The sequence below is a fragment of the Ursus americanus genome, chromosome 23, assembly GCF_024610735.1.
Source record: "Ursus americanus isolate L20-20 chromosome 23, mUrsAme1.1.p, whole genome shotgun sequence".
NCBI lineage: Eukaryota > Metazoa > Chordata > Mammalia > Carnivora > Ursidae > Ursus > Ursus americanus.
In genome coordinates this window covers 42838904-42863606 of record NC_142149.1, presented here as the reverse complement: position 1 = coordinate 42863606, position 24703 = coordinate 42838904, and the positions used below count along the sequence as shown (strand labels likewise).

The 24703-nt window shown below is 45.8% G+C and overlaps 1 protein-coding gene across 4 annotated transcripts; it reads left to right on the top strand.

Annotated features, from left to right (window-relative positions):
* The first annotated feature begins 59 nt into the window (after positions 1 to 59).
* Positions 60 to 23803, top strand: TLCD3A (TLC domain containing 3A). Of its 4 annotated transcripts, none has more exons than XM_045773233.2 (6): positions 60 to 241; positions 8712 to 16095; positions 16530 to 16613; positions 20123 to 20327; positions 21495 to 21590; positions 22082 to 23803. In XM_045773233.2, exons 2-6 carry the CDS (start codon positions 15974 to 15976, stop codon positions 22349 to 22351), a joined length of 777 nt encoding a protein of 258 aa, XP_045629189.1. In that variant the 5' UTR covers positions 60 to 241; positions 8712 to 15973; the 3' UTR covers positions 22352 to 23803. The 4 variants fall into 4 exon arrangements, with proteins under 4 accessions (XP_045629189.1, XP_045629188.1, XP_045629190.1 ...); XM_087854668.1 differs by lacking the exon at positions 60 to 241 and adding an exon at positions 251 to 380; XM_045773232.2 differs by lacking the exon at positions 8712 to 16095 and having other exon boundaries at positions 60 to 380.
* The last annotated feature ends 900 nt before the right edge of the window (positions 23804 to 24703 follow it).

Genomic DNA, 24703 nt, shown 5'->3' with positions numbered 1-24703 from the left:
GCACTTCCGGGATCCGGGGCACTCTGGGATAGCGGAGGACTGACCTCTGGTCTCCCGGAGGAGGCGTTCCCGTCACGTTCCGGGAGTTTCCCCGGGTAGCCGTGTGGTCCCGCGGCCCCTGCCTGCGCTCAGCTCTCCTTAACATGATGGGGTCCCGCTTCACCTCGCCGAGGGCGCGCCCCCCACTGAAGGCCCCGGTGTTGGGGAGGGCCTGGCCGCCCTGGCATGACCCCCAGTGAGGGTAAGCCCCGACAGCGTCGCGACCGACCGACAGCAACCTTCACAGGCCGCGAAGCCGGCGATCCTACAGCTCCCAGGGCCCCCTTGGTCAGTGGCAGTAGGTGTCCCCCTGCCACCGGCGGGAGAATTGACCCCAGCTGGTAAGTGGCGATGTTGCCAAGGACAGTTTGTCGGAGGGACAGCGTCCACTTACAGTTAAGTTCCCCATGTGCCAAGCCTCTAGGCAGAGTTTTCTGGGGGTGTCTGCAGCTTCTCCTTGCGGGGGGCGGGGGTTGGTGGGCGTGAAGAGCCAGATTAGACAGTGCGCCGCCGCTGGGGAAATGTTTACTTTCTGATACTCAATATCTGGAGTGTAAGTCCCATTCCAAGACTAATAAGCTGTGTGTTCTTGAGCAAATCACTCCATCTGCCCTGCTTACCCTGCAAGGATAAAAAGCGCTATGCAAATTTAAGCTAGTAATACAGGTAATATTAGGGTGCCTAGCTTTTATGCACCGCAAAGGAAAGAGAGGCCCGATCACCCTGTGGAACTACTTTTCCTCCAGACATTTAAAACAATGAGGCGATGGCAGCCAAGGAAGAGTTGTTTTACTAGTTAAACATTGTGAAATTGCAAAATGGATGAGTCCCTGGCCCCACTCAGCTTTTCTTTTTAAAATTTTATCGAAGCTGTTTGTAGTAAAAACCTGGAAGCAATTTCTAACAATGAGGGAAGGCTTAAAAATATAAGTCGGCTATACGATAGTAGTGTATTGACACATAAAATCGTGGTTTTGAAAGTTACTTAATGACATGGAAAAATGTGCTTAATATATACTAGAGAGTGAAATGTACATTTGGGAAAGCGAAAATGCCCAGCGTGGTCCCAGTTTACGTGTATTTTGCATGTATTAAAATGATGGCAAAGAAATAGTGCTTTTCTGTGGATGCTGGAATGTACACTCTTTGTACATTTTCCCAAAATGTCTACAAATAGCCTGTAGGACTTTTATAATACTTTTTTTTTTTAAAGGAAAAGGTAATTTTATCCACCTGTTTTGGATCTTTATCTTTTATATCCGGGCATAATTTACATATAGTAAAACTCACCTTTCAGTTTATAATGCCATGAGTTTTGATAAATGCCTGTAGTCATGTCACCACCATCCCAATCAAGTCCTAGGACGGTTCTGTCATTCCTCCAAATTCCCTCGTGCTCCGCCCTGTTGCCTGGCAACCACTGAGCTGATTTCTGTCCCTACAATTCAGCTTTTTTAGAATGTTATATAGATGGAATCATATAACATGTTGCCTTTTGAGTCTGGCTTCTTTTACCTAGTATGATGCTGTTGCGTTTCATCCGTGTTGTGCATGTATCAGTAATTCATTGCTTCTTGCTGAGTGGTAGTCTACGTGGCTGTACCACAATTTATTTATCCATTCCTTGTTTGAAGGACATTTGGGTTGTTTCCAGTTTTGGGCAATGATGAATAAAGCTGATATAAACATTTGTGTGCGGGCTCTGTGTGAACAAAAGTTTCCATTTTATTTGGGTAAATACCTAGAAGTGGGATTGCTGGATTGTATGGAAAATCTGTGTTAAACTCTGTAGAAAACTGGTAAACTGTTTTTCCAAAGCGGCTGTATCATTTTTGCATTCCTACCAGTGCTGTATAAGAGTTCTGGTTGCTCATAGAGCTTATTTTTAATGACGCTAAGACCTAACATTTCCTAACCCCTAGTATAATGCCAGGCACCATGCTAGGCAGGCATTGTCTCTTTTAATCCACACGGCAATCCTGCGGTTAGAAATTAGTATCATTGCCCCATTTAGCAGATGAGAAAACGGAGATGTAATTACAATAAAAAACTTGTCTAAAGTCCCATAGCTAACTCTTCCGAACATTGATTCACTCATTCAGTAAACTCAATAAATATATTGAATGAGTGAACGAATGTTGCTGCTGTTCCTTCTGGAGGTAGGCGCTGGGCTAGGTGCTGGGAATTTAGCAATCATCAAAGGAGACCAAGTGCCTGCCTCCACAGAGCTATTTCCATGTCTGAAAAGGGTATTCATACAAATAAACATAACCATGATAGGTCCAACAAAAGACAAATAAAGCATATGTCGAAAGACTCTCTTGATAGAGTGTCCTGATTGGATTTGGGGGTCAGGAAAGGCTTTTCTGAGGAGGTGATTTTTAAGCTGAAGCAAAGTGTGGGAGATGGGAAGAATTGGAGGTGACAGATGAAAGGAATGGTATGTGCCAAAGCCTTTAGGATGGAAGAAATTGGCCAGGGGGTTGGGGCTTTGAACGCCAAGGGGAGAATGGTACAAGAAGAGGCTAGAGCAGTAGGCAGTGCCAGATGACTGAGGCTCCTGGAGGTCCCGTTAAGGAATGGGAAGCCTTCGAAGGACTGTAAGCAGAGAAGTGATAGGATCAAGTGTAGCATGCCTGCCGTCAGCCCTGGTCCTCTCATTTTTGTTTTCTCTGCTTCTGAGCAGCTCGCATTATTGTGGCCGGTCAAGAAACTAGGGTGACCATCTCCAGTCCAAATTCATGCTGTCCAGTTTCCACTGATTGTCCTTTTATGCATCCATTGTCAACTCTCAATTGCATTCCCCCTGCTTCCCTGTTCTGAAGCTCCCAACTCAGTGATTTCCTTTCTCCCTCTTTGCAGAGAAGGTACTAGTAATGAGTATAAGCTTGAGTTTAAGAGAGTTGCACAGTACAAAAAGTGTACTTTTGTACTTTGTGGAAGATAAAAGAACAGAGATACAGGTGGACGCTAGGTTTTAAAAGAAAGGCATTAAGAGGGCGCCTGGGTAGCTCAGTTGGTTAAGCGTCCGACTCTTGGTTTCAGCTTGGATCATGATCTCGGGGTTGTGGGATCAAGCCCCGCTCTGGGCTCCATGCTGGGCATGGAGTCTGCTTAGGATTCTCTCTTAAAAAAAGGGGGCATTAGGGGCGACTGGGTGCTCGGTCGTTAAGCGTCTGCCTTCGGCTCAGGGCATGATCCCAGGGTCCTGGGATCGAGCCCCACATCGGGCTCCCTGCTCCGCTGGGAGCCTGCTTCTTCCTCTCCCACTCCTCCTGCTTGTGTTCCCTCTCTCACTGGCTGTCTCTCTCTCTGTCAAATAAGTAAATAAAATCTTTTTAAAAATTTAAAAAACAAAAAACAAATGAGCTGAGCTTTAAAAAAAAATTTTTTTTTCCTGTGGGATGGGGTATAGCTGGTGACTATTGGTGACTATTACAGAAAACATATTTTCTCACTTGAGATTTTACCTTATTCTAATACTTAAAACACACTCACATACCTTGGAGACCCTGTCTTTTAATGGGCAAGGGGAAAAGGGGCGCCTGGGTGGCTCAGTCATTAAGCGTCTGCCTTCAGCTCAGGGCGTGATCCTGGCGTTATGGGATCGAGCCCCACATCAGGCTCCTCCGCTGGGAGTCTGCTTCTTCCTCTCCCACTCCCCCTGCTTGTGTTCCCTCTCTCGCTGGCTGTCTCTCTCTGTAAAATAAATAAATAAATAAATCTTAAAAAGGGGGGGGCATTAAAATAAGTAACAGGCTAGACTGGTTTATTTATGATAAACAGAAAAGGGAAATGGAAGAAGTACAAAAAATGGAAGAAGTCTGGAAAGACAGATTATACGGTCTTAAGATAAAATATGGATGTTGACATATATGAGAAGTTTGAGGATGGCATCAAAATGAAATGGAAAAAAACAGTAATCCCCAGAAGAATTTTCATAACATTTCTCATTATGCCAAAAAAAATTAAGTCTATAGGATGGAAGTATTAAGTAGTTTTAAAATAGCCTTTCACAATGAAATCCAGTGAGCTCTCTACATTTCATGTGCCTGTCAATTTAGCATTTCTTTCTAACCCGGTTAAAAGTAGTCTCTAATACCCTGTTGTATTTGCACTGGTTTCGTAGCCGTACTACATTAATAGACAGGGTGCAGAGTATGTTATTTTATCAGATCAAGACCGTATCATTCTTCATTTAAGCTTCCCCTCCATAATGACCTTCTTTAAATGCCTCAGCTTTTTGTGAAATGTCTTGTAAAAAAAAACCTGCAAGACTTCTGAATTACCTGATCCTTCCCCACTAAGCCAGTAGCATAGCCCCTTCCCAACACTGTGTTAACCAAAAATGCTCCCTACAAATTTCCAAAATGCCCCCTAGGACTCTCAAACCCCATCATACACAGATCCTGTTATCACTATGGGTGGCAAAGTTCCCATGTCAACTTGTAATGGAGGAATTGAGTTTGATCTCTGCAAGAAATCTTGTTCAAAAAATGTTTCCTTGGCACTCTTTTAAGGACTATTTTTAGTACATGGCTTTTCATGATGATACAGTCTCTTGCTGACCAATCCTCAAGTTTTTGAATATCTTGAACACCACCGCTTGTCCTGGAGTGGCATTCAGGGGTTCTGCTTGTTCCCATCGGCTGGACACCCAGTTTTGTTTTGATTGGTACTCTGGTTCTCCGTGCATGCCCGTTCTTGCTAAGCAGATCATAATCTCCAGCTAGCTTCAGTAGCTCCCCTGTTCCCACGATCGTGGCTCAGGCATTCAGTCATGCATACATGCTAGCTCCCAGATGTTTGTAGAACCCGTCCACATTGGCTACTTTGGGTTCACATTCAGTAATTCCTTCACCTACTCAACAAGGTGATAATTATACAGGCCAAAATGACAAACCCTTTTGTGTAAGTCTTACACTTTACAACAAAAACAGTATTTGTTTTGTAAAATTGACATTAACTAACTAGTACAATCATTATAATGTAGCTACCATTAATTCATTGTATCTAACACCCTTAAGTGTCCAGTATCTTTTAATCTTTCTTGAGTCTGGATCCCTTGGAGGACATGAAGAACTCTATATAGATCTTTCCCCCAGAAAAATATACATTTGCACATTTTGCATGCAATTTTAAGGGAAGGGGAGTTCCACTGAATATTTCTTAAACTTCTTCAAAAAAACAAAACAAACAAAAAACCTATTTTTTAAGCCCATGTCTCCTTCTGCCAAACATAAAAATCTTATGAACAACCTTCCTACACGTAATATTCTCCAGTTTCACAATCACTGATAACACAGTTGATATCCCTTCTCTACCAGCCAAGAATATTTTGCCTGGCTATATTTTAGGTCTACATCGGAAAGCCAGTTAAAAGTTTTATTTCCTGGGGTGCCTGGCTGGCACGGCGGGTGAGCGTCTGCCTTCGGCTCAGGGCGTGATCCCGGCGTTCTGGGATCGAGCCCCACATCAGGCTCCTCCGCTATGAGCCTGCTTCTTCCTCTCCCACTCCCCCTGCTTGTGTTCTCTCTCTCGCTGGCTTTCCCTCTCTCTGTTAAATAAATAAAAATAAAATCTTAAAAAAAAAAGTTTTATTTCCTAAATATAATATTGTTCAAGATCCTGATGGCTTCCTCCACCCCAGTCCCCCATTGGGAGTCACTGCTGTGAGACCGCTCGCGCAGCCATCATTGGTCTCCAAATCTTCTATATCCACACTCGGCTTTCTCTCCTTGGCGTCAGTCACATAGTTACAGCTGCCTGTGAAAATCCTCACTTTGCTTATTCTCACTCGCTCTTTTTCTTTGCCCTCACTGCCCTTGCCTAAACATGCTTCTCTGTTGGGTTTAGAGTTTAGCATTTTATGGGCAGATATAATCCACTACACTAAATGACAGTGGGTGGTTTTAGGGACTAATAGAATAAAGTGTATTTGCATGTATTTTATACACAGCTTAAATATCTTCATATATATGTGTGTATATATATGTGTACGTATATATATATATGTGTGTGTGTGTGTACACACACACACATACATAAATAATGGGGAAAAATCTTGGAAAATCAAAGCCATTGTCTTCTAAGAGCTTATACGACACTTTGACACTTTAAAAAAATGATGACTCCAGGGCACCTGGGTGGCTCCGTTGGTTAAGTGTCTGCCTTTGGTTCAGGTCATGATCCCAGAGTCTTGGGATTAAACCCAGATCAGGCTCGCTGCTCAGCGGGGTCCTGCTTCTCCCTCTCCCATTCTCCCCGCTTGTGCTCACTCACTGTCAAAATAAATAAATAAGATCTTTAAAAAAATAAAAAATGATGCCCGCAAAAGCATGTTATACATATGTCATGTTTTAAAAAATATTCCCTTTCATGTATTTTGGGGCACAGCGTGCTTTTCTTCATTGAATTTGTAACTGTGTTTCAAGATAACATGGCTGTAAAGAGCAATGTGCCTTAGAAAACCAAGCATGTCTAATAATTAGAGCTATTACTTTCGAGGAGCTTATTATGATTTTCCTTTTTTTTGATAATTATGTAATAACCATTTTTATTGGAGAAACTCGTATAACGCAGGAAAATGTAAAAGTCACTCTTAATTCACCTTACCCCATGTACACATGAAACCAACACAGGCACGTACACACTTCTCTCTACAGAGGTTAGCAAACTGTTTGCAGTTTGGTGTTTTTTCCTTCCAAACCTTTCTTTGCATGATTATATAGCCGTATATGTACTAATCACTTTTATAGTTTTTTTTAAATTATAAGTTATATCTCACTGTACTTATTGTTCAGTGATTTGTTTTCTTCCCTTTAACAGTATGTTCTGGAAATCTTTCTTTGTATTTTGGTCTGTCTCCTTTTAATGGCTATATAGTATTCTATAATTTCACCATACCATAAAATATTTTATTACTTTTTTACTGGATATTTAGATTGTTCCTAATTTTTTGCTTTTGCAAAAAAAATTATATCCTTGTAATACATAGTTATACTTCTGTTTTTTTTTTTTTTAAGATTTGTTTGTTTATTTGACAGAGAGAGCACAAGCAGGGGGAGCAGGAGAGGGAGAAGCAGGCTCCCCACTGAGCAGGGAGCCTGATGCGGGTTCGATCCCAGGACTCTGGGATCATGACCTGAGCCGAAGGCAGACACTTAACCGACTGAGCCACCCAGGCTCACCACATATTTATACTTCTACCAGCATTGAGAAAAGTGCCTATATCCTTGTATCTTTATGTACACTAGATATTATCAGTTTTTTAAATATTTACTTACAAAGCTTTCATTGACCTTGTTGTATTTCTTCTGTGTATTTTCAGTTTATATTATTGGAATAATTCTCTTGGGTCATTTGTGTTTCTTCATGATTTGTAGGATTTCTTGGCTATTCTGGATATTAACCCCTACTCTGCTATATACTACAATTTTTTTTTCTAAACTATTATTTGTTTTTAACTTGTTAATAGTGCCCTTTGATGTACAATTTTGTTTTTAGCATACACAAATCTGTCCTTTTCTATATGACATCTGGGTTTAATGCCTTGTTTGGGAAAGCTTTTTCTAGCCTGTGAATTATAAAAATATTTTTCAAACTTTTCTTCTAATACATCTATAGCATTGCTTTTCATGTTAAATCTTTTATATATCTGGAATTTACGTTTGTGTCTGGTGTGTGGCATTGTATTAGTTTTCTAGGACTGCCGTAACAAATTACCAAAGGCTGAGGGCATATGACAGCAGAAATTAATTTTCTCAGGTCTGGAGGCCAGAAGTCTGAAATCAAGGTGTTGGTAGGATTGATTCCTTTTGGGGGGCTCTGAGAGAGAAACCGTTCCAAGGCTATCTCCCTTAGCTTCCAGTGGGTACCACCAGTCCTTGGCATACCTTGGCTCATAGATTGATCATTCCAATCTCTTACTCCATCTTCACATCACCTTCTTTTCTGTGTCTGTGTCCTTTTTGTCTCTTACACGGATACTCTCATTGGATTTAGGGCCTACCCTAATCCAGTATAGTCTCACCTCAGTCCTTACCATAATTAAATCTGCAAAGACCCCATTTCCAAGTAAGGTCATGAGGTTCTGGGAGGACGTGAATTCTGCAGGGACAGTATTCAACTGATTTTATTTTTTCCAAAGGAAGACTAACGGTATCTGTGGTTTTCTTAGCCTTCCTTTGCTCACAAGTATGATGTGTTTGCCAAAGATTAACTTTAGTGGGTCTGGTTCAGGACTGTGTTTTAGTCCATTGAGCTGTTTCTCATACAGTGTTTCAATTATGATAATTCGAGGGTGTTTTGATATATTGTAAATTCCTCCCTCTCCCCAGTGTTCTTTATTCAAATATTTCTTGGTCATTCTGGCACATTTTCTCTAATTCGTATAAGCTTTAGAAAGAGCTTACTGAGTCTATGAAAATCATGTTAAGAATTCCATGGGAATTGTACTGAATTTAAAGATCAATTTGAGGAAAATTGACATGTTTACAGTATTGAATCTTCCCTTTAGGACCATGCTCTCAATTTGTTTAGGCTTTTATATCTTTCAGTAAAGTTTTGTAGCTTTCTCCATATAGGTCTTGCATTTTTTTTGTTAGGTCTAAAACAGATTTTTAAAAAATTTTTTTAATTTTTAAAAAAGATTTTATTTATTTATTTGACAGAGAGAGAGGGAGCACAAGCAGGGGGAGCAGCAGAGGGAGAGGGAGAAGCAGGCTCCCCGCTGAGCAGGGATTCCTGATGCGGGGCTCGATCCCAGGACCCCAGGATAATGACCTGAACTGAAGGCAGATGTTCAACCATATGAGCCATCCAGGCACCTCACTAACAGATTTTATAAATTAAAAAAATATATCTGAAGCTAATATAACACTGTATGTTAACTGTACTGGAATTAAAAATTTAAAAAGACTGCAAATGGTCCTCCTTTTCTGTTACATTTTCTAATTGATATTTGCTGGCTTATAGAAAATCCGTTCAATTTTGTGTATTGGTCTTCTTTCCAGCCACTTTACCTCAATTCTTTTATTCTATATTTCAGTTGATTTTCTTAGTTTTTCTTGATAAATTACTATATTCTCTTTCTTTTCAACGTTAAAATCTTTTTGAAGGTTTATGTGTGTGCTGCTGTATTGGCCAGGACCCCAGTAGTAGAGCGTTCAACAGCTGCAGATTGAATGAACGTGGCGCTTAAAATTGAAATAGAAGAAAACATATAAAGATGAACCAATCAAGCCACAGATGCTGCGTAAGGAAACAGTGGACTTGCAACACATGAAAGAAGGAAAGTGGCAGAATCTTGGCTAGTCAGTGCTTCCTGTTCTTCACGTTGGGGTAGTATTTAAAACTCTGAATCCTTCCGAGACCTCTGCTGGGCAGCTCCATCAGGTTACCTGCCAACAGGGGAATTTGCTCTGCCTCCAGGGCAAATGTATTTCCGTCTGGCTCATAACTCACCAGTTTATTCAGCCTTTCGACTCACAATTAGTAGTTTGCGAGGTGGGTCACAGATAGGTGGTGACACTCAGCAGCCACATAAGCGTGCGCTAGTGGGCTTGGGGCCGAGCTCTCGGTGCTGTGTGTAAGGAAGATTCCCTTCCCAAATGAGTTTAGTCCTTGTAACTAATTAGCTTTCTCTGCAGTGTTTTTAGTTCTCAGCCATAATCTTGTCGAGAGGTAATTAACTCTGGGGTGGAAATTGCCTGTGCGTGGTAAAAGACACTGCAAGCTTAGCTTCACAAAGAATGGTTTTCCTTCGTTGCTTAAACAGGCACCAAGGGCCTACGTAATTACAGTTTACTAAATAGGTTAATAGAGCTCAGCCTATAAAAAGCAAAAACTAGATACTGAAATAGCAGCTTGAGTTTCTATAGATATTATGATACCCACTTTAAAGACAGAAACCGAATGCTAATAAGGATGGGACTCTTACTATTTTTAAGTTTAAAGTTACCAGAACAGATGAAGACCTTGTCTATGTTTTTGTGCCAAAGTGTGCATCTATGGACAAACCCACTCTCCCCCAGTTAAGAATTCTTTTCAAACAAGTGATAACCCACTTTGAAAGATAATCTATAATCATCAAAAATCAGATTACTTCTTACTTATTAAAAACAAGGTTTGTAAAGATTTTAATAACATTGAAAATACTTATAAGTGAAATATTATTCAAAATTAATTTAAAGCATGACCTCAATAAAAAATATAGGGGTGCCTGGGTGGCTCAGCCGTTGGGTGTCTGCCTTCGGCTCAGGTCATGATCCCAGGGTCCTGGGATCGAGCCCGGCATCTCGGGCTCCCTGCTCGGCAGGAAGCCTGCTTCTCCCTCTCCCACTCCCCCTGCTTGTGTTCCCTCTCTCTCTGTCTCTCTCTATCAAATAAATAAATAAAATCTTTTAAAAAGAAGAATAAAAAATACAATAAATGCATTTAAAGAGGACTGGGAAGAATTTTACCAAAATGTTAGTACCTGAGAGTAGTATCCCCCAGTGATGGCATGATTTGTGATTGTTTTCCATAGTGGGCATGTTTTACTTTCTAACATATATTTTTTTTCTAACATATTTTTTAAAAGAATTTATTTAGAGAGTGCATGCGAGCAGTGGGAGGGATAGAAGGAGAGGGAGAGAGAGAACCTCAAGCAAACTCCGTGCTGAATGCGGAGCCTGATGCTAGGGTTCGATGTCACGACCCTGAGATCGTGACCTGAGCTGGAATCAAGAGTTAGTTGTTTAACCGACTGAGCCACCCAGGTGCCCCTAGCATATATTTTGAGCAAAAAATTAACAATACCATCAGAGTTTAGTTGAGTAAGCAAAACAAACCTGTTATGGAATTATTTCCGAGATGCGAAGACACTAAAAATTATTGATGTGATGATTTAGGAAGGCAGCTGAAATTGTTCCAGTTTGCTGGTTCTAACTCATTTCAAAGGCAATTTCCTTAATGGTTCGATGCCCTTGAATATTTTTTTTTTAACTTGAGTTTAGAACTCACACTACTTTTGGTTAGGTGTGACTATCTGCAAACGAGCAAATTTTTGCACTTACAGCAAAAGAAATATGTGAGAGTGCCTTAAAAATATAAAGCAATACATCAAGGCAAGTACTATATAATCAGTTCTTTGTGTAAATTATGGTCTTTATTGACATGGATCATTATCACGGCGCACCGGAGCAAGGAGCTGCCTGCGGTGCGCAGCTGTGGTCCCTGTTTGTAGAAACCATGTGCTTGGGGTGTGGCTGTGCCTCTTAGACGTAGAGTTTGCTTTTGCAAATAGCTCAGGATAAAGCTGAGGGAGCTGCAGCCTGGAAGCTGGCTAAGGCCAGACCTCGATCATCTGTAATCCGGTAGGTGTGTACCGAGAAGTTTCACTTCAAGTAACTGTGCGGCAGGGTACGGAGATAAAGAAGAGTGAGTCCCTTGCCCCTGCCCGGCGTGTAGTTTATTTATTTTTATTTTTATTTCTGAAAATCTCTCATGGAGTTCTCCCAAGCACCCTGTGAGGTGGGTGGAGGAACCCGTATTTTACAGAGGTTAAGTGGTTTTCCCCATGTCACACAGCTTCCGTGTCGCAGAGCCAGTGCTGGAACTCAGGCCCTCTAACGCTAACCCCCGCGCTGTGTGTCACGGCGGCCTTCTGGACTGACGGGCCCTGCCTGCCCATCAGAGGCCTGCAGTCTAAAGGGGAAATAAATGTACAAGCACCAGGGCAAGGCCGTATTGATCAGGTATTCTTGTGGGGTGCAAGCAGAGTACAGGAGAAAGAGGGGGAAGGCGACTGAGTAACCTCCTCCTGGCCACATTCTGGCCTGAGAACAAGGCGCCTCCTTACTTGGGCCATAGATCTTCATTTTTTTTTTTTTAAGATTTTATTTATTCATTTGAGAGAGAGAGAGAGAGAGACAGCCAGCGAGAGAGGGAACAAACACAAGGGGGGGAGTGGGAGAGGAAGAAGCAGGCCCCCAGTGGAGGAGCCTGATGCGGGGCTCGATCCCAGAACGCCAGGATCACGCCCTGAGCCGAAGGCAGACGCTTAAGGACTGAGCCACCCAGGCGCCCCATGGGCCATAGATCTTCAAATGCAATATGGCTTTCGCTGGCGCCCGCCTAAAGGGAATGCTATTCCATAAAAGGCTGTCTCTTTCTAACTCTTTGTACACCTTTTACCCTTCTCTGTGTCTCACAGCTCCTTCTTCTATTTACTTGTTGTGAATTCCAGTCTCTGGATCCTTATCTCTGTTTATTCTCCAGAGTCAAAGGATATGTATCTTGGCCTTTTTATTCCCTGTAACTGTACCGCTCCCAGTCTTCTGATAGACCTTCTTCCTGTGCTGTATCTCTCTGTCCATCTCCCATCATTTTATTTCTTCCCTTGTTCTTCTTGCTCTGTCTCTGCTTCTAAAGCCGGTAATACAGAAGTGAAGTGCAGTTCTAAGCAAAATAACCCATTTCAGAATAGAGTTTCATTTTCTCTGTTATGATTTTTTTTTTAGTAGATGGGTGGATAGAGACCTCCAAGGTCTCTCAGTTCTGGAGCTTGAAGTGAAGATGTTTCGTGTGTGAATCTCGGTGGTTTTTCCTTGGTGTGTTTTTCTGGATGGGAAGAAAATGTCCTTGATTGAGGGTAGCAGCCCGCACACTACGTATCTTCATGACATTCACCTGAGTATTCTCAAGAGTCTCTTACAAGTAAATATGGTATTTTCCGTTTAAGGCTAGAGAAACCAGCGAGCAGAATGGGGAGAGTTCTAATACCCTAATGGTATCCAGACTGGGGTTTAAAGGAATGGGAGAGATAGGGTAGAAACCAGAGAAATCCCACCGTGGCTCTCCCAAACTGGGAGCTTTATCAGTTCCCATTCAAGGGAATTTTGTATATGAGTTCTTATTTTGTAAACGAGTCTTATCTTGACATCTGGTAACCCAAACCTCACTCTCAAAACCCACCTAAGAGGCGTAACTAAAAACTCCTAAGTCCCAACTCTACAAGATGAAATCACCCTGAACGTGAATCAGGAGCCCGGGTGACTTGAGCCCTGCCGCGTCCTAGAGTGGCACGTCAGTTTACCATTCAGCTACAAGACGAAGTGATATGTTCACCTACCCCACCAGGTCATTTTGAGACCCAAGTGAGATTAATATATGTGAAAGTGATTTGAAAAATTGTAAAGGCATCTATAAATATGAAATGATATTAATAATGGCAGCATCAGAGCCCATAAACTACACTCCACACATTATAAATTTGTGAGGCAACAGGAACAGTGGTTATTAATCAGAAACTGTATTGTGGAAAACAACGACTCTTCCCTTGCTTATCAAGTTTGGAGGCAGCGTAGTTGTTAAGCACGCTGACCTTGAGGCAGAAAGTAATGAGTTCAAATCCCAGCTCTGCCACCAGGCCTGCGAACTTGGACCAGTGTTCTCATTGCTCTGGGACTTATTTTGCGTGCATGCACGCACACAGAGGACAACAGATTCCTTGTGAGGATCCAATGACATAATGCTTGTAAAATGTTTGATACAGTGCCTGGCACATAGTAAATATTCAATCAATATTAGCTTTAAAAAATACCAAGTATTTCTTGAGCACTGGCAATGTGCCAGGCCTAACTTGGGAAACAAAATGAAAAGACACCTTCCTGTTTCGAAGAACAGTTTGGTAGGGAAACATACATATAAATAAAACCCAACATGCCCACTATTCAAATGCAGAAGTGATCTAGAGGGGAATTTATAAATGTGCCTACAAGAAACAGATAGAAACCTTCCTGGAGAAGGAAACACAGCTCAAAACTTTGAAGGGTAAGTTTGTGTGAAAAAGGCTTTATCATTCGCCGGAGGGGTTGAAAAGCCAAGGCTCGTGTTTATGCTTGTTGGCTTCTGGTGATTCAAGCTTAACATTCTGGAGATTTCATGAGCTTGGTGTTGGAAACTGATTTTACTTGCTATTTTCTATATGTGAAACATCTGTTGTTTTGTTTGCATTTTGTAGACCCCATAGGGGCTGCATAGACAACTTCTTGCATAGGGACTAGATTGGTTCCCACCACTTCAAAGTGTTAGCATCCTTGCTGCGTGGTGCTGATCCCTTTAAGGAGAGCAGGCAGGGAAGACTGGTAAGCACTTACCCCTCTCTGGAAAAGCTGGAGCTGGAGGTGACTGGGATAAATAGGGAAGGGATAGAAAGTGGAATGCGTATGCATTTGCTCTGGAGACAGTGAAAAGCTTACACACAGGTGTCCTTTGTCCACATGCGAGTGTGAAAATACAGAAAGCTTTGCATTTGCCAGATACCTTGCTCCCAAACTGAAGTGTCTTTTTCGGTTCACCAAGTATGTTAGCAATGAATTTGGGAGTTTGGGATGCTACCCTAACTGGAAGAAATTTCAGACTTTCCTTTGGGTATTCTGTTTCCTTAATGTTGGTTAAATCCCTCTACTTAATACGTAAGAAGACGTTAAAAGCTGTGTTTACCTGCTTCTACATCGGTAACTGCTGTGTTAGAGAAATGTAATTGGCATCTACCTGAAATCATGTTATAAAAGTCATAGAATCACAAGAATTTAGAACTGGAAGAACCTTACAGACCTTGTAGTTCAGCTTCTTCATTTCGCAAATGAGGAAAACAGTGGCCCAGAGAGGCTGAGTCCCACTGTTTTAGAGAGTCAGTCCCTTTTAGGGGGCTTTCCTCAGCATGTTGCATGGTGGTGATGGGAAGAGACCCACAGAGCCTTTCAGGCGCAATAGGCGTAAATGAATTATCTTTCCCCACGTTAGCTGAGGAAGATAGAGACCAAAGCAAAGTAAAACGTTAGGAAGTCCCAAAAGGGAGAGAAGCCAGCAATGCTGAAGCTACTGTATTGGCCCACGTGACTGGTGCTGAGTGAAAATGATTTCCAACGCGTTCAAATTTAGGGCACCTGGATGGAGAACTTTAAAAAAAGAAAACATTGTCAGCAGCCCCCGAGACTGCCGAGTGTCTTGGGCCGAAGGCGAGAGGCGGTACCGCAGAAAGTCCGCGGACCTGGTGTTCCACCTGCCTAGGCCGATGGAGAGGAACTGCTGGATTCCGCAGCCGGAGTTCAGGCTTTTAGGAGCGACCCGCCTCCTCTGGAGGAACTGCCGCAGTTGGCCGGACGTGGAAAAGCCATCTCTGGCCTACAGAGGGATCATTTCCTTAAGACTCCTATTTGGGCGCAAGAGTGCTTGGTAGATAAGCCAGGCGGGCAGATGGCCACAAGCCCACCCGTCCTCGCCTTCCTGCTGCCAGAGAGATGCCTCGGCCCGGAGGCTCGCCCACCCGCGTGGTGGGGGGTCTCCACCAAAACCTGGCCTTCTCGGGGCCTCCCCCCCGCCCCGGCCCCTTCGCCTGGGGCTGGGGAGCCGAGCTGTGGGCAGGTGCCGGGCGTTTCTTCGGTCGGGCCGGTCCCGCAGGGAGGGGGACGCGTCCGCGGTGACGGAACAGAAGCCCCGAGAGCCTCGGCCCTTCCCACCGCTGCCCCGGCCCCGCGGCCGCTCGGGAGGCGGCGGCGACCGCTCCACGCCGCTCGTGCGGGGCGCAGCGTCCGCGCCCTCGGAACCTCCCGGGCCGCAGCTCGCCGCCGCCGCCCACTCGCCGGCCGGCCGGGGGAACCCGGGGAAGCCTCGGGGCCCAGGGGCGGCGGCGGCGAGACCCCGCCCCGCCCGGCCGGCCCGCGCCTATCGCGGCCGCCGGCCTGGTCACGCGGAGAGTGGCGCTGCGGGCTCGGGGCCAGCGCCCGGCGGCTGCCGGAGTCGCGGCGGGCCGGGGCCGGGACCGGGGCGGGGACGGAGGGCGGAGGGTAGAAATAGGGGCGGGCGGGCTGCGCCAGTCGGGAGTTGCGCGGAGCCGACCTGAGCCAAGCCGAGGGCGCCGAGCGCGACCACCGACCCCCGAGCACCCATGCTGCTGACGCTGGCCGGGGGCTCGCTCTTCTTCCCGGGGCTCTTCGCACTCTGCACCTGGGCGCTGCGGCGCGCGCGGCCCCCATGGAGCGACTCGGACTGCGTGATGATCAGCACCAGGTACGGGCGAGGCCGGCCCCCGGCGCCCCCCGCCGCCCCCCGCCCGGCCGCGCGGAGACCCGCCCCGCCGGCGCCCGCCCCTGCGCCGCGCCGAGGGCGGAAAAGGGGGGCGACAGGAAGCGAGGGGGCTGCCTCCCTGGTGCCTTGCCCCTCCGGGGCGCTGGCCGGAGCTCTCCGAAGACCCCGGCGTCCTCTCGGGAGGGAGAGCGAGAGGGAGGAGGATGGGGGGGCGCCCACGCGGGTCGGGACCGGGCGGGAAGCTGCTGGTCGACGTCTGCCAGCTGCTTCGGGGTCGGGAGCGCGGCGGCGGCCGTGCCCTCTCCCTCACCGCACTGGCAGCCTCGGGGAGAGGCAGGTTGAAGCCTCTGGGCTTTATGCTGTCCACTGGACTGGATTTTTTTTTTTTTTTCCTTTTCTTTTCTGTCGCACGTTAGGCTGGTTTCTTCAGTGCAGGCTGTGCTGGCCACCGGGTCGGGGATCGTCATCATCCGCTCCTGTAGCGACGTGATCACGGACAGGTAACATCCAATGCCAGGTGAAAGCACAAATGACAGCGGTGAACTTTTTCGAAGTTTCCACATTTGAGTGGCTCCCAGGAGCTAGTTGTTTATCAGCACATGCGGTAAGGTAGCTGATTGATGGGAGAACTTGGGCACCATAATTAGTCCCTCCTCCTCTCTTTACCTCTTTCAGCCTCGCCCACTTAAGACAAAGTAAACTGAAGCATGCTAGAGAATGGCAGGGTCTAAATCTGATTTAAGGTGGCCCGTTGATTCAAGTTCCTTATGGGATAATGAGTGTGAGAATTATTTGGAAGTGGGAGTCTGGCTTTTGGGTCTTTTAAATGATTTCACTGGAGTCCTGATCTGGAGTATTCTTTGGCCAACATATATCCAGTGTGATTGGCAGAAACCCTCTGTGGAAAGGAACAAAGCCACCAACCCTTCCTTTACAAGTGCTGCTCATGTGTCTCCTGTGGATTCGCTAAAGGCAATGAAAAGGTTCCCCGTGCTTTCAGGAAACTGACCTGTACCTGAATTCGAGCTCAGTCCAGAGACAGGTCAGGAAATGTGCATCTAGGGAAAGAAATCATAAAGACCAGGGCGGTCTACTTTGTATGTAGTGTTTAGACCTGGGCAGTTGTTCCACCGGCCCCCGAGTTTTCTAAAAAGCTATTTTTTTTTCAACTGTCTTCCTAGAACCACTCTTACTTTCTCCTCCTTAAAGAGTGATAGTCAAAGGTGCAGGGAAAGTCTCACAGCCTTTCCTAGTCCTTTTCTCATGTTGACTCTGCAAAGTGTCCTGCTTTTTACCAGTTAAGAGTGGAATCGGATGGGAGCAGGAGTGCGGTACTGATTTCCCTGTGGCCTGCAAATTTAGTGTCTGGATCTTTCTTAGGATTAGTCCCGCCATGGTGACTTTTGTGCTTTTCTTCCTATGCCTCTTTTTGGACAAAACCCAGCTATCGGCAATGAATTGTAGATGCTGAGAGAAGATAGGCCAAGTGACCTTGACTGCATATACCAAAGGCTAACACATTTGCTTGGATGGGTTCAGTTTTTTATTTTCATTGAGCATTTTCTGATCGTGTAACAAGGTCCCTGACTGCCCCCAGTTTGTCATATCAAATTTGACAGCAGCCTCCTTTGCTAAGATTAAAGTGACAAATGTGACTTTGCAGTATTTTTTTGAGCTGATGTGAGGGCAAGCAGCAGGCAACTATACATTTCAGAAGGTATTTACACACCGCTAGCTGTCAGTTCTGTCGCCCGCTGTTGTGGTATCCCCTCCGAAGCTCTGTGTTCTTCGTGGCTGGATCACGGTAGCACACCCGAGTCTGTTTTCCGGTTCCCCCTTTTGTGTATCCTTATGCCTTAGGTTCTCTGGTCACAGAATGGACGTAGGCATTTCTGTGCTCCCCACCTCTGCATGTATGCATAAGGATGTTCTAAAGGCACCGAGATCGTCTTTAAAAAAAAAAAAAAAAAGGCCTTTTGGGGCTCATATACTGTGCACTCAAATATTTTTCTATCGTACACCTTCTTTTTTAAAAGATTTTTATTTGAGAGAGCACGTGTGACTGCGCTCAAGTGGGGGGGGCGGGGGGGTGCAGAGGGAGAAACAGACTCCCCGCTGAGCAGGGAGCCCGATGCCGATGCCTGGCTCGATCCCAGGACCCTGAGATCATGACCTGAGCCAAAGGTAGACGCTTAATCGACTGAGCCACCCAGGCGCCCCTATTATATATCCTTTCGTTTTATGCCTTCATACGGAATACATATCTATAAATCCCCCCGAATTATATGCATAATGTGGTTGGGACCAAAGATCTCAGGAGATTCTTAAAGGAGTCCAGATGCCCAAAAGGGCTAAGTGTCCTAGCCCTAGGCAATTTGATCGGTTTAAGCATGTATATTTGGGTAGTACTTTTTATGTTTAAAAGGACTTTGACACTTCTAGTTTTTTAATCCGCATAAGAACTTTGTCAGGGAAGTAAAACAAGAATTATTGTCCTGCTACTACAAAGAAAGTTAAGTCCCAGGCTGGTCGTTGTTAAGATTATAATCCAGACCTCTTGTTAATGAATCTTCAGAGAATTCTCCCTATCAGCCACAATTTCAGATCTCATTGAATTGGTACTATGTGCAAGATATTACAGTCCTAGGCTCCACTCCAGGGGAGCTAAGCTTTTAGTAGTTCTTCATAGTTATTTTACTTGGAATTGCTTCAAGAAAGCAACTGGAGACCATAGATGGGCAGTGGAATAAATATCACACCTTTTTGCCAAAATGGAACCTCGCTAATGAATTCACATACACATCTAGTCTATTTGCCATTGTTACTTTGCCTGTTTTGTTGCTTCTTAATTTAGTCATGCCCTGGGAAGTGCGGACTGGTTCAGGAACAGAATTTGAACGGCACCCTCTATAGAGTATGGACTGGTTCAGGAACAGAATTTGAACGGCACCCTCTATAGAGTATATTCCCAGTGTTGTGGTTCAGTGGACTGGCTTCTTAGGAAATCACCCGACACAAAGTTAAAAATACAGAGTTGGGCTCCCGAGGCCTCCGGGAGTGGAGTCCTTAACAAGCACGGCAGGTGATTCTGGGTTCGGGTAGTTTGAGAACCGTGACACTAAACTGTGTCTTCTGACACGTGGGTTCTCAGTGAAAATGTGCTGATTGAGTGAAGCTAACCCTCAGCGGAGTATATGATTTCTATTTTGATTTTTTCCCCACATTTTCTGTAGTGTGATCATTTCTCATTTGGGAACAAAATTGTCGAAACTAGAGACTTTCCTTCTAATCTGCTCTGGGACCATGATAAACAATCATTTAGACTCAGCAAATATGTATTTAACCCCTTTGGGCAAGTAAATGGGGACATCGTCTTTTGTCCCAGCTTCTCTTCTGATATCTGACTGCTGTCGGGTAGTCCTTGAGCTCCAGCCTCCTTTCCAGATGTAGTTTTCTTGATGAGTGGAATTGGGATCAGCCATAGAATTGTAAAGAAAAATGGTCAGGGTAGTTTCCCAGAAACTCCCTAAAGTGGGGTTGCAAGCAGATACTCGAGGAAACTCCCAACTGTTGAGCAACTAAGTGGAGTTAAACTGGAAATATTGGATTGGGCATTTGGGACACCTTCAAACAAGTTTCTTGGTGGGGCTAATGAATCATTTGTAGAGATATCTGTATCAAAGTTGGCTTATATTACAAAACGCCAGAAAGTCCATTAGAAAGGAGTAGCTAAATCAGGGAAATGGTGACAGCTGGTTACTGAAACTCATGGTGCTGAGGGAGTCCCAGCCTTCCGCCTTTGCCACTTACTAATTGGCCCTGTAATTGAGAGAAAAATCTTCACTCGCCTTATTTATCACGGTCAGCATCTTCCTTGTAAAGTGTTTGGAGTCAAAATAGCTGGCGAGGCACAGAGCTGAAGGGGATGTGTTTGGGAAGAGGTCGGCTTTGAGCCTTCGTAGCTGATCTCCCTCACCATCTCACGGACTGTTCGTGTGCTTTCTTCTAGGCACTGGCTTGCCCGACAGTATGTCTGGTTCTTGATTCCATACATGATCTATGACTCCTACGCCATGTACCTCTGTGAGTGGTACCGAACCAGAGACCAGAACCACAGACACTCCCTCACCACTTTTCGGAACTTCCTAAGTAAAAACCGCCTCATGATCGCACACCACGCGGTCATTCTGTTTGTCCTTGTGCCAGTTGCCCAGGTATGGCCTTCCAGAACAGCCGCTAGCAGACTCGGTCCTTCGTTTCCTCCTGTTAAACTGGGTATCTTGACCATTACTTACAAGTCTGGATTGTCCCTCTTTCCTTTCCCCTTCCTCCCGTACCCACCGGCCTGTGCCAGCTACCTCCATGGTAAAATCTCCCCGGCAGATCCCGTCGGAAGAAAATGCACCCTGCAGTGTTGCCGGTCCTCCTTACCAACAGTACCCTTCATGCAGTCCCCCAGCCCTCTGATTCCCTAGGCTCTGTCTTTAGTTTTACAATATAAAAACGGTATACAGTACAATACAAAACAACATAAAAATTGTTTTAAGAAACTGAGAGTAGCTCAGTCAACTGGTGATTTGCTCTAACGGTGTCAGAGAGAACTCTGTGCTGTGTTGATGTCACAGAAACTTGCTCTCAAAGCAGATAGCCTTATAACTTCTCCTCGGGTCCATGTCCCCGCCACCCCCCCGCCCCCGCCACAACAAGGAAGAGAGGCGGGACTGCAGAAAGGAAGTTAGTCATTCCTGAGTGCCTACCAGGTGACAGCTTCTGGACTGCCAAGCTGACTGCTTTCTACTAATAATTAGAAGTTATTAGAAGTGACAACTAGATCTTGTTCGCCCTGTACCAGAGGTGAAGGAACTGGGGGCTCTGAGAGTTTATTTATTGTACCCAGTGGTAGTAAGTGGCAGAGCTGCTGTTCGATGCTGTCCTGTTTTTTTGACAAGATAAAAGGAGTGGTGTGGAGTACATTACATTCTTAAAGAAGTTTCTCCTGATTGCTTTGGGACCCTGACACCTAGCACAGGGCCTGGCACATATTTTTTGGCCAAGTGCCCTTGGCATGACTAAGTTAGATACCCAAAAGTAGGCTACAGGGTTCCTTCCGGCTGACACTGAAATTCAGAAAAAGCTTGGTATGTGATGCAATCAGCTGACCTCTGAAGTTGCCTCTGGAGCCTGGGGATTTGACCCTCCCAAGTTCTCTCGCTATGGAAGCAGCAGAGTATTAATCAGGTCTATACTCGCTCATTTAGCATTTCCCTTTCCCTGCATGGTCTCTCATGGTTACCCTTTCTAATAGCCCCCGTTAGAATTTTCCTTCCGGTGGTTCCTTAACTTCCAGTTCTTATTTCTCTTGTTCTCCCCTCTCTCCGCAGAGGCTCAGGGGAGACCTCGGGGACTTCTTTGTTGGCTGCATCTTCATGGCAGAGCTGAGCACTCCGTTTGTGTCGCTGGGCCGAGTTCTGATTCAGGCACGTGCGGAGGACTTGGCCGTGGCGGTGGGAGGAAGTGGGCCCTGCTCTCCCCTGGCAGGCTGCGGGGTGTGCAGAAATCCCTTAGTGCTGGGAATGGTGGGACAGGAGACCCTTTAACAGACGTAAAGTTCAGTTGGTCTTCTGAGCCTTGGGGGTGAAATTGTACCTTTGATTCAAATTTGATAGTTTTTTAGGTACTTTTTCCTGGTCACAGATTTTTTTTTTGTTGTTTTGGTGTTTTTTTGTTGTTGTTGTTAAATCCACTGTTCCTGTGTGCCTGCTGGCTGGGTGGCTTAGGCCAAATTCAGTTATCACTGTGGGAAAAATGACGAGCCTGTGTGCACACAGAAACAGAGCAGCACTCCGTCAGCTTTGCCACAAGCGTCAGAAGACTAGACGCTTGGCGTTATTGCCGGGGGACTCGGGCTGGTCGTTCCTGGAAGGCTCGGCCTCGCGCTAACTGCATTCTCCTCCCCCTTCTCCTGCAGCTGAAGCAGCAGCACACGCTTCTGTACAAAGTGAACGGAATCCTCACGCTGACCACCTTTCTTTCCTGTCGGATCCTCCTTTTCCCTTTCATGTACTGGTCCTACGGCCGACAGCAGGGACTAGGCCTGCTCCAAGTGCCCTTCAGTATCCCTTTTTACTGCAACGTGGCCAACGCCTTCCTCATCGCTCCGCAGGTCTACTGGTTCTCGCTGCTGTGCAAGAAGGCGTCCCGGCTGTTTGACACCCCCCTGGCCAAAAAGGATGGCTAAGTGCTCCCGGGAGCTGGGCAGTGAGGGTGCCTCCTCACACGAGCTGCCTCTTCTACTCGGTGCTCCCATGGACCAAATCATGCCCTGGGTGGCCTCAGCCTTTTGGGTCTTGATAAGCAGATGGGTTTGAGTTTTTCTAAAGAATATTCATATGGCCTCCCTCTTCTAACCTGCCTCTTTTGCAAAAGCACTTTTTTCTAAGTAACAGCGATTGGATCCTGTCAGACCTCCACTGGCAGCAAGGTGGTTTTAACGCAAGCCCAAGGATCCTTCCTTGGGTCTTACCTCAAGGGTTCTGGGAGGTAGAAGCATGGGGGTGTGGAGACAGGTGGACTAGGGTGACGAGTTCTGGGCACCCACCTGGCCCTGCCCACAGTTTGGCGGCTACCCACCTTTCCGACCACTCAGGGCAGCATCTCGCTTACTGGGCCAGCAGCAGCAAGTGATGAACTTGGTTCTTGACATAAGTTCTTGTGCTGTTGGCCTGGGAAAAGCATTGTGGGTAGGTCGTTTTTTTTACTGTTTACTAGATAACCTATTGCTCCTATGCCTCGGCCTGTCATCCACGTGCCAACACTGAACTCCCATGTCCACTGACTTCCATTCAGAAGTCTTCCTGGCAGGGGGGTAAGAGGCAGGGAAGGGAACCTGAGGCACTGGAGTGGGGGGGGAGACTGAGAGGTCAGCGCCATTGCAGGCTTGACTTGGGAAGACCAATGTCAAACCGTGAGCTTGTGAAGTCACAAACACTATTTCTTTCTTAGCATGTCCCCTCAAACCCAGCTTTCACCATGTCCACACGCACAGGATGCTGTTAAAAACCGCAGGGGTAAAGTGACGTGGTGCCTGTCAAGCTCCTTCCTGGGTAACCCCATTCGTTGACCTAGTCCTTTTCATAGGACATAGAAACAGGCTTCTGTATTCCGAACGTGAGCGGCCTCATCCAGGCCGCCTCCTGATAAGCCAGAGCTCGTGTTCCAAAGCCTGTTCCTACAGGAGCGTGCCGCCACTGTGCCGCAGAAGGCCGGGGGGCAAGAGTGCAGGATAGCCCTGGCCAAAATACGTCCTGTGGACTGACTCACCTGCCACTTGCAAATAGGATCTTCTGGTGCCAACACGAACTGTTCCTTACCCACGGGGTGGGTTTTAGAAACTGCTACCATGAAGTTTTTTCTTCAAACGGTAGTAAAAATCTAGAAGTTTTAAAGTGCCTTTTAATTCATTGTTGTCCGTGAACTTGTAGTACTGATACGTAAGTGTCTCAGATTGTTTCAGTCTTTAATGGGTGCCATTTAAAAATGTCAAATGCTGTAATTTTTTTTTACCGTTTTTGTTTACTGTCAATATAGCTTTATAAATCACCCCTGTGGTGATTAAATTGCACTAATATTTCCCAGCTTCTTCTCATTTGTGAAATACATCAATACCGACTTCTTTTCAGACCCATCCTGACCTGACTGGACTCCCTGCTGTGTGCTATTGTTCCTGGTCTGTGTTCCCATCCACGCCTCCGGCAGAGGTGGGGTGTGGAGGGGTGTGGGCGTGCCTTCAGCATGCGGGAGGGCCTAGCTCATACCTTCCTCTAACATGCTTCTGGGGTTCCGAGAGTACATCGCCGGGTCCTCGAGTTCAAGCCCAGTGGTCGGGCGACTCTTGGCATGGTCTTCTCTTCCTACGTGAATCCCACTTGGGAGCCGGGAGGGAACCGGAATGATGCCTTATTTTGAATGAGGGTAAGCATATGAAGGTGATGGGGCATATCCTTTCCTCTCAAATTAAACGCCTCCCCAACCAGTTCTCCCAGTTTTGGGATATACACTGGACACGTCAAGGTCACGTTTTTACGCCTCTGTGTACACCACCGCCTGTTCCCACTCACTCTTGAAAACCATGGCAGCCTACCCCAGGGACAAGAGAATTACGCCCATCCTTTAGACGCATCTCTGGTGTTTACCGGACTGTTTTACGCCCGCCCCTCCCGGATCCACTAAATGGAGTTAAGACTGTACGGCAGAAGTCCTCCACTCAGTACACACCCATTTTCTTGGGGTTATTAGTCTACTCCCTGACATTTAATTTTCTTGGTCCAATGTTCTCCTTTAGCAGTGGGGCAGGGCTCTTGGGTTCACAAATCACATGGCGAGTTGGTGGCAGAAGAGTTTTTTTTTCTTGCTGCCCTTTCCAAGACACCACGAAATGACTCTTAAAGAGGGTTTCAGTGCAAAAGAACATATACCTTGTAATTTTTCCGCTTGGGTGGTTCCACCTTTGGACTTCTGTGCCAAATTCTAGGGTGGGTAAGTCCAGTTACGAACAAGTTCCTCCCAGCCTGCCTTGATCTCTTAGCTGAGC